General features: G+C 49.5%; 2 protein-coding genes across 2 annotated transcripts; one reads left to right on the top strand and one right to left on the bottom strand.

Annotated features, from left to right (window-relative positions):
• On the top strand, positions 1 to 3,255 carry LOC101756460 (probable serine/threonine-protein kinase At1g54610). The gene is made up of 4 exons (XM_004962928.4): positions 1 to 1,067; positions 1,234 to 2,520; positions 2,646 to 2,778; positions 2,863 to 3,255. The coding sequence occupies exons 1-4, from the start codon at positions 396 to 398 to the stop codon at positions 2,880 to 2,882; spliced, it is 2,112 nt and encodes a 703-aa protein (XP_004962985.1). The 5' UTR covers positions 1 to 395; the 3' UTR covers positions 2,883 to 3,255.
• A 528-nt stretch (positions 3,256 to 3,783) lies between these two features.
• LOC101756059 lies at positions 3,784 to 8,624 on the bottom strand. Its single transcript, XM_004962927.4, has 11 exons — positions 8,380 to 8,624; positions 7,221 to 7,314; positions 6,547 to 6,877; positions 6,362 to 6,445; positions 5,770 to 6,258; positions 5,544 to 5,676; positions 5,302 to 5,464; positions 5,077 to 5,205; positions 4,774 to 4,968; positions 4,572 to 4,694; positions 3,784 to 4,188 (listed from the first exon to the last, which is right to left on the bottom strand). The coding sequence occupies exons 3-11, from the start codon at positions 6,803 to 6,805 to the stop codon at positions 4,075 to 4,077; spliced, it is 1,689 nt and encodes a 562-aa protein (XP_004962984.1). The 5' UTR covers positions 6,806 to 6,877; positions 7,221 to 7,314; positions 8,380 to 8,624; the 3' UTR covers positions 3,784 to 4,074.
• Between the last annotated feature and the right edge of the window lie 257 nt (positions 8,625 to 8,881).

Here is an 8,881-nt window from a genome sequence, read left to right as displayed (position 1 = left end):
AATCCTCTATCATGATCACATACCATGTTTAGGCTTTATGAGGAAAAAAATAGTGACCAGGATTGAGAAATTGCACTTGCTCCCCAGCTCAAGACCAGCGCAGGGATTAAAGCAAAAGGGGAGGACAGTTTGAGCACCAATTAAAGGCAGCCGCGGCAAATTGGCCATGGCCTGCCATCTCCTTCCTTGCTATCTTTAGCCGCTGCTCGCATTGCTTGTGGACGCAGGGGAGGAGGGTGATCGCCCGGGGGAGCCAGAACAGAGGAGAGAGGAGGATAGCGTACCCCCTCCCCTGTGTTCTTGCTCCTCCTCTGTCTCCTCCTTCCTTTGTCAAGCTGTAGGGAGGGAGGAAGCGGAGTGCGTGGCCCGCCGCGCCGCCAGCGTGGGCGGCGGCCATGGGTTGCGCGGCGTCGAGGCCCGGCACGGTGTCCTCGCCGGCGTACGAGGTGTCGTCGACGTCGTACGGTGTGTCTCGCAGCGTGTCGGCGTCGGCGTCGGCGGAGCTGGGGTCGTCGTCGGCGGTGTCGATATGGAGCCGGCCGGTGCGGCTGGAGGCGTTCGACGCCGGCGCCGGTGACGAGGACGACGAGCGGCGGCGGCGGTCCGGGAGGGAGGCTGCTGCTAACGCGGCGACGACGGCGCGGCTGGGGAACATCCGGCGGTGCGTGGAGGGGGAGCAGGCGGCGGCCGGGTGGCCGTCGTGGCTGAGCGCGGTGGCGGCGGAGGCGGTGCAGGGGTGGGTGCCGCTCCGCGCCGAGGGGTTCGAGAAGCTGGAGAAGGTGGGGCAGGGCACGTACAGCAGCGTGTTCCGGGCGCGGGAGCTCGCCACCGGCCGCCTCGTGGCGCTCAAGAAGGTCCGGTTCGACAGCGTGGAGCCCGAGAGCGTCCGGTTCATGGCCCGCGAGATCCTCATCCTCCGCCGCCTCCGCGGCCACCCCAACGTCGTCGCCCTCGACGGCATCATCACCTCCCGCTCCTCCTCCGCCATCTACCTCGTCTTCGAGTACCTCGACCACGACCTCGCCGGCCTCACCTCCGACCCCGACGTCTCCTTCTCTGAGCCCCAGGTACTATCTCGTCGACATGATCATCTCTTAGGATTAATAATGGATAATTGAGGACACTATGATCGTGGCGTGGGACCATGATCATCTCTTAGGATAGGATCTCGATCATGGTCATGGCAATGGCGATCGATGGTACAAGCTGACAGCATGTGCGTGATGGGTGTAGATCAAGTGCTACATGAGGCAGCTGCTGGAGGGGCTGGCGCACTGCCACGGCCGGGGGGTGATGCACCGGGACATCAAGTGCGCCAACCTGCTGGTGAGCAGCGGCGGCGAGCTTAAGGTGGCGGACTTCGGCCTGGCCAACCTCTTCACGCCGTCGGCGGCGTCGGCGGCCGCGGCGCCGCTGACGAGCCGCGTGGTCACGCTCTGGTACCGCCCTCCGGAGCTCCTCCTGGGCGCGACGGCGTACGAGCCCTCCGTCGACCTCTGGAGCGCCGGCTGCGTCTTCGCCGAGATGCACGCGCGCCGCCCCGTCCTGCCGGGCCGCACCGAGGTCGAGCAGATCCACAAGATCTTCAAGCTCTGCGGCTCGCCGCCCGACGACTTCTGGCGCCGCTCCGGGCTCGCCCACGCCGCCGTCTTCCGGCCGCAGCAACCTTACCCGAGCCGCCTCAGGGAGGCCTTCGCGGGCTCCATGCCGGAGCACGCGCTCCGCCTCCTCGCCACGCTCCTCTCGCTCGACCCCGCCGCCCGCGGCACCGCCGCCGCCGCCCTGGACGCCGAGTACTTCGCGACGCCGCCGCACGCGTGCGAGCCGGCGAGCCTGCCCAGGTACGCGCCCAACAAGGAGATGGACGCGAAGTTCCGGGAGGATTCTAGAAGACGGAGCAACGCCCGGAGCCACGGCGGCGACGCGGCGAGGCGGCCGTCGAGGGGGCACAAGAGCATGCAGCTGCTGGACACGAACCAGAGTCACGTCCACGCCGAGGAATCGCTGCCCGTTGTTGTGGACGGCGGCGGCGGCGCGGCGGCGAGGAACGACGGCGACTCGCGGCTGTTCGTCGACCTGGAGCCCGTGCCGGCGATCAGCAGCAAGCGGCACGACGGCGGCGGCGGCGACGCGGCGCCGTGCGCCAGAACCGTGTCGAGCAGCTTCAAGGAGGCGCCCCGGGTCGCGCAACGCCTCCCGCTCTCCGGCCCTGTGCAGCTCGCCGCGTCCACCGGCTTCGCCTGGGCCAAGAAGCCCCGGCCGGACGCCACGGCGGCGGCGGCGGCGGCGGCGGTGACCAAGAGGAGCGGCTCCAAGGGGCCAGGAACCAACAGCAATGCCGGAGGAGACGCCGAAAGAACGACGGCGGCGGCCACCGCCACTACCCCGGCGCCATACGAGGCGGAGAAGCAGGAGATGATCAAGCAGTGGGCACAGGTTGCTGACGCCTTCAGCACCTCCGAAGCTTACAACAACAGGCTCAGGCAGACGCTGGATGCCAAGCACCTCAAGACTGGAAAGGTCTCTCACTCTCACTACTCACTAGCATTTCATTTCAGTGTCGTGTCTTTGACAGTTTCATGTTACTGAATTTTGTTTATGTGATTCGTGTTTCTGATAGCCTCTGTCACTGAATTTTTTTTCAGAAGTACAAGGGAAAGGTGGACAGGGTGGACTTCTCAGGGCCGCTGCTGTCGCAGCCGCGGCGCATTGACGAGCTCCTGCAGAACCACGAGCAGCACATCCGGCGAGCTGGCCGCCGGTCATGGTTCAAGAAAGGTGCCTGATGATTCACACACTAGCTGAATTTCTCTAAAACCGCCATGACCAACTGCCATTGCATTGGTTCCTTGTTGTTGACAGGCAGCAAGGAGCATCACTGATGACAACACATGCACGGCATGATCAGAACCAGACGGGCATCAGATTTGTGTGTACTTACCACAGAAAGAAAACTGAAGATGCTGCAATCAAACGGAAGGGATGAAAGGAGCTGGACCATGAGTTCCTCCTGAAGTCCTGATGAGCAGGTGTTTTTTCAGGCTGGACAGACAGTCAGCCTGATGCCATCAGGGTTAGAGCTGCCGTAGTGTGTTCTTCAGGTTTCATGCAACCAAATTTGCTCTACCTGAACTAGACAACACCGTTGTTGTTGTTGTACAAGATCTTTTGTGCTCACTTGTGTTGATAATATGCATGGGAAGCTCCAAAATGCGGTTTCCCATTTATTGCCATCCAATTGCCGCATCAATTTCTTGCCTTGGCCCATCATTAGGTCAGTTTGTTCCCCTGCTAGTTTAGCTTCCCTATTTCACAACCCTGTTGCTTTGATGCTATTCTCCATGTGCAAAAATTACATGTTTTTTTAATAAAAGCATTACATAGATATCATATGCAAACACCCAATCATGTGTATAATAATGAAAAATCTTAAATTTAGAACCAACCTGATATGGAAAATATAATATTTTAGAGTCAGTTCACTGTGTTTTACTTCTTGGATTCACATGTGCCCATAAAACATACCATGTTGAATAAAAGTAGCACTTACTAACTTCGTTAAAAACACTACACTTTATAAGGGAGAATATATCTTGGCTTGCTGTTTTCCAAAAAAATATATTTCCACAAAGTTTAAGAAATTTCTTCAAAAAAAAAGTTCAGGAAAAGAAAATCAAATTTTCTTTTGTTAAACAAAAAAGTTCCTTTAAAAGAATGGCATTCCATTATCTTAAAAAAAAGAAAAAGGCTATGTGCCAACACAACAAAGGTGGGTAACCCTGATTTCAGCAATGCCTCAAATCATGAGACTGAGAACAGATAAATTGAATAAATAGATTGATATCTTGGTGGCATTCTCAATTCCCGATTCGCAAATCAATTTCCAACAGAATTTGACTCGCAAGACTAGAATGCCAAAGAACATGACTGTACACACAGATCTTCTACAGAGCTGTTCATCTCGCGGAGCCAAACCAACATGCCTCCTCCCTTCCAAGAACTTGCAAGCGCATGCTATGTTCTTGTCCAAAACATCAGGTTCAGTTAATTTGGTACCAGTTCAATTGTCACTTGTCAGTCGTCATCGCATGGAAGGAGTGTTGGTATTTGGCCGTTGTCCACAAAATCAACTTTGTTTAGCCTTACACTGCACAATACATGTTCAGGAAGCTCTTCCTGCTTCTGGGCCTGTGTAATGGTCGGTGTGTTTAGCTTATAAAGAATTGGTGTGAATCTGTAACTTAACAGGATGACAAAATGTTTGTACAATACAATATCACTACTATTCGTGATTAACTATACTTGCACGAACAATAACAAGATAAGTGGTACGGTTTGAAGGTTTACATCACATTTCCAAATTATCCCATAATGGAAAATAGCTAAAGTTGTAATAAAATTCAGAAATATTCAGCAGCCCAAGCTATTAAAACAAGATGTAATTCTTTAGGTCAGTTTTATCTCCTGATATCCTTAATAACTTTCCGGATGATATTGATCAGCAAAATGGCAGTTCGTGGAATCAAGATGCATATAACAAATAAAGAAAGCAGAAAGGACCGTCAACCTACCTGTATGGTTAGACCGAGATCAATTACTCCATGTTTCAATCGTTCTCGGAACGCTTCAAGCCCTTTCCTTGAGATGAAGCTAAACCGGTGTACATCAAGGTCGATCTCCAAGTAATTTGATCCCTGCATTGACTCCACATGTCATGTAAGAGTCGATATGAAAGAAAGGAAAAGTAGAATGATATCAAGTAAAGCAACTTACCACATAAAAGCTGTGTTGAGGCCTTGAGAGGACTGGCTTTTCGTTGTAAGCCTGCACAAGCTTCCTCTCCGCAGAACTGAGATTCATGTCATCTGGGTTAACCAACCCTGCCAATATTTTCAATCTTTCTCTGAAAGGGACTGTTGAGTCCAATGGGAAACCCTTAACCTTTTCTATCTCGTCGTTTACTAGTCTCTGAAAACAAACAAACAAAGAGACAGAAATTCAGTACGGTTCAGCAATGGATTAGTAGGCATCAGTTGTTTGTGAAAAGAGATGGCATCCAACAACGAAGAAGTTTACCTTGATGCTGTCATGAAACTGAGGTGAAGTTTCTTTCTCAAAGTTGTCGTTCAGTTTGAAATACAGCACTAGATTAATTCCTTCCCCATCACTGTCACCAAGGAACATAGCAGCAGGATATGTAGGCATCTGCATGGAACACGTGTAATCACTGGAATAATTCACATGTTTCTTTAGGAGAAATCAACATGTTCAATGTCAAGGCAGAAAGTATGATTATTATACCTGAATATTCACGATAAGTAGTGAAGGAATTTTTTCATTTGGCTTTACAGATGGAAGCTCAATATGCTGGGCAATGTGATGTATTTTCCTTGGGGACATGAATATGTCGACACCAAATGGAGTGTATGGAGAACAACCTGGAGCAGGAGACTTCTTTTTGTCCCTGCATATAACTCCAAATTAATATAAAATCAAAATCATGTTCATGAGACATTTACATGCATTTGTGGAGCAACTCTTACTTGAAAAAACTTTCCCCTCGCAGTTTGAAGGTTGAAGGCTCAAGCACAGACCAACAACCTTCCGAAATTTTCTCACCGGCTTGTGGAACCAATAATCCAGCTCGTGGACAGATCAAGTACCTCCTAGAGGAACCTGCAGTTAGAAATTTAAAATCAATCATGCTGTTAGTCCTTCCTACCTCAGTTCACTGAAAACAAAAGGTGAATAGATCTGAGCAAAACCTACATATTTCAGTAGTTTGCTCTCCATCGAAAGATTGCCTCTTGAAAGAAAGCCTGACAACCGCTGATTTCTTCTTTTGGCCCCGTGGACTTGCTACCGCCAATGGTTGGACCTTGTTAGCATGACGAGGTGTGCACACTGGTGTCAAATTTTTGAAGATGCTTTCATGTTGCTTCTCTCCATCTTTGAAAGACTTTAAGGTATTACATGCATCCTCGCCTCTTCTAAGTTTTGTCAGAATTTTTATACCCTCATTTCGTGTCTTTGCTTCATCAACCTTTCCACCAGAAACGTCACATGCTTCCGGGCTTGCAACTTTAGGCCTCTCTGCTTCTATTTTGTTTGCATCTCTTTTCAGGTACTGTCCAACAGCTTGAGCAACACTAGAACTGTCAAAAATTCTTTCAAACTTATGGATGGCATCAGCAATGGATGAAGCATCTTCGCACTGCATCAATTGTGTACCTACTGAATTTGACATAGCAGGGAGGTCTGCAAGAAAAGATCAAGCCTGAATATAAATGGCCCTTTCAACAAAAAAAAGTCTGAGCTGTACCTTTAGCAACAATCGAAATGGCTGAAAAGCAATACAAACCTCCATTGACACTGCTGAAATCTTCATCAGAGTCAGATCCCAAAATACTAACAGAGTCGAACCATGCTTCTTCTTGACACACAACTGGACCAACATGGGAAATACAGAAGATTTAGCCCAGCTCTTTGAAATGCAAGACTTTGCGTTACTAGAACATATGCAACGAACACAAAGATTCCAATTACCATTTCCATTCTCTGTGTCCAGCTCACTATGATGCCACTGCAATTGTGTGAGGTGGAATGTAACATTTGAGCCATCAGATCTCCGCCGAGTGGCTGCAGAAGTCCCTAAATGGACTACTTCTCCAGAAGAAGCAAAGTTCTCCACATCACTGGCGCGTACTACAGGTGTATTGCTTAAAACCTTGCCACGGTAACGCCTGTATATACAACAGAGTCTTTGTGATCTCCGCTTTCTGCTTGAAGATACGCAGGCACCCATAGTGGTTGTAAGCTGAACTTATTCAGCACAAGAGGATTTCTTCTTCACAGCATCTGACCAGACTTCAGGAAGCTGCAATACAGAAATGCCAAAGAGAGATTAGTTATGCCTAACTAGAATGCTTCAATAAATAAACAAACAAACAAAAAGATATAGATTATACTTTTTGACTTCTTGTATTCTAATAACAGCACCTACTACTGAAATAAGATTAATACAGCAGATGTTCGGAGTACTGAATCCGAAAGTTGATGAAAACTTTGAAGAGATAAACCAGCAAAATACTACATGCAGTGATATGACAAAATACGCACAATCATAAAGAAACCAAGCATTAGAAGAAAAAAAAATGCACAGATCTCTAAATGCGAAGATTGAAGCCAGAAATCATAAGAAGGCTCGGAACTCAAACTACCTGATGACAAATGGGGACAAATAAGCCTAGGAGAGATGATATTATTGGTGGCCTACTAATCACCACCGACGCGCAGTCCACTCCCTATGACAGCCTGCACCGAAATCAATTTTCTGACCATTAAAAATCAAGCATATATGCTCCTAACATGAGCAGTTGTTTTGCGCAGCATACAGCTAAAGGAAATTAATCTAAAAAATAAATTTAAAGAACGAAAGTACATTGAAAGTATTCAGAAACAACTGGCCCTCCAGATAAAAACTATAAATAAACACAAAGATTCTGCAAAGTTTTAATTGCTCCTTGAACTCTTCAGCCCAACAAGTTGACTTAACGGCCACTAACAGAAATTGTTTAAGCGTTCAAGAGGCAAAGAACACAGAAACCCACAATGGAGACTAAAATAGCCCGACTGGAAACTGCCACAAGACCTGGATCTTAGTCTTCATCCTAGCCAAGAACATCTCAAAAGGAGTTTTTTTTCCTTTCTAAAAAAATAAAGAAATTTCAAAAGGAAGAGAATATGAATAGGCACAACAAGAATCCGAAAGACTTGGACCCACGTCCCCACTAATTCCACGGATGGCAGCAGAAAGAGAATCCTAAACTGAATCAAAGACGAAGCGGAACAGATTGCCGAGAACCATGGCATTTCTTCCGCGGCCAAATGCTACCTCGATTGATCGATCGAGAGGGGCTTCCTGAGCAGCAGAAGAACCCAAGGAATCGCATGGGAATCCCAGCCTGATCCCAAAGGCGGAGGCGCCGCCTCTGAATCGCCCAAACAACTAGCTGCTCGGCATTGCAGGAGCCCAGGGAAGCACGCAAATTTATGCCAAAGAATCCCAACCATGACAGGTACACCCCAGGTGTCTGTACGAAGAAACCATGCTTGCCGTTGCCGGCTTCCTCCAAAACAAATCAAAAAGTAAGAGAGGGAAAAAAATCTCGAACCCGAGCCAAACCGACACGCCAAGACGAACAAAGCCGTTTCCTTTGCTGCCAAAACCGGCAAAGATCCACCCATAACTCCCCAAAACGAAAAAACAACCCCATCCCTGGCCACAAACTCGCCGGTCGCCGCCGCCGGCGAAGAAAAGCTACCAAGCACAAATCTTTTTCCCCACTGCGCGCAAACCGAGAAGGGACGAGGCATTACGCGAAGGGAGCGGGCGGGCAGCCTGAGCCTGACCGGCGGCCGGCGGCGGCGAGGTGGCCGGCCGCCGTGGTGCGTGGAGCGGTGCACGAGCAGGAGGATCAGAGGGAGTCGCCGAGGTGGTGGTGGTTCATGTGCCTGCGCGTGTGCGCCTGCGTATAGTTGTTATACACCACGTGGGAGAGGGGTAGATTGAGAAGGTTCAGAGGGATGAGGAAGGTGGAGGGAGACTCGGACTGGGAGAGAGACAGGGGAAGATGGAGGTGGCTACAAGGCTGCAGCTTTTCTCTCTCTAGCCTCTACCCCTCTCTCTCTCTCTCCTCCTGCTTCTGTTGCTTTGAGATTTATTTAATTTCAGTTTTATTGGACCAGCAGTTCATTTGATTTTTATTTTTTTCTGTTTCCCTCCCTTTTTACCTGCACAAAAATGTTTCTTTTCATAACTCCTTTTGCGTGTGTGCCAGTGCGTGGGGCAGGCCAGTTTGCACGGTTTTTACCTTGTGCA

Source organism: Setaria italica, chromosome III (assembly GCF_000263155.2).
Source record: "Setaria italica strain Yugu1 chromosome III, Setaria_italica_v2.0, whole genome shotgun sequence".
NCBI classification, from domain to species: Eukaryota; Viridiplantae; Streptophyta; class Magnoliopsida; order Poales; family Poaceae; genus Setaria; species Setaria italica.
The sequence above is the reverse complement of the archived record's forward strand: the minus strand, read 5'-3'. Positions and strand labels throughout refer to the sequence as shown.

Excerpts from the sequence above, each read along its gene's own strand:
- LOC101756059 (XM_004962927.4), bottom strand. The coding sequence starts at position 6,805 with ATGGGTGCCTGCGTATCTTCAAGCAGAAAGCGGAGATCACAAAGACTC. Across the intron at positions 6,446-6,546 it reads GGACACAGAGAATGGAAATG|TTGTGTGTCAAGAAGAAGCA; the intron begins GTAATTGGAATC and ends ATGTTGGTCCAG. Across the intron at positions 5,206-5,301 it reads TACTTATCGTGAATATTCAG|ATGCCTACATATCCTGCTGC; the intron begins GTATAATAATCA and ends TGTTCCATGCAG.
- LOC101756460 (XM_004962928.4), top strand. The coding sequence starts at position 396 with ATGGGTTGCGCGGCGTCGAGGCCCGGCACGGTGTCCTCGCCGGCGTAC. Across the intron at positions 1,068-1,233 it reads TCTCCTTCTCTGAGCCCCAG|ATCAAGTGCTACATGAGGCA; the intron begins GTACTATCTCGT and ends TGATGGGTGTAG. Across the intron at positions 2,521-2,645 it reads AGCACCTCAAGACTGGAAAG|AAGTACAAGGGAAAGGTGGA; the intron begins GTCTCTCACTCT and ends ATTTTTTTTCAG.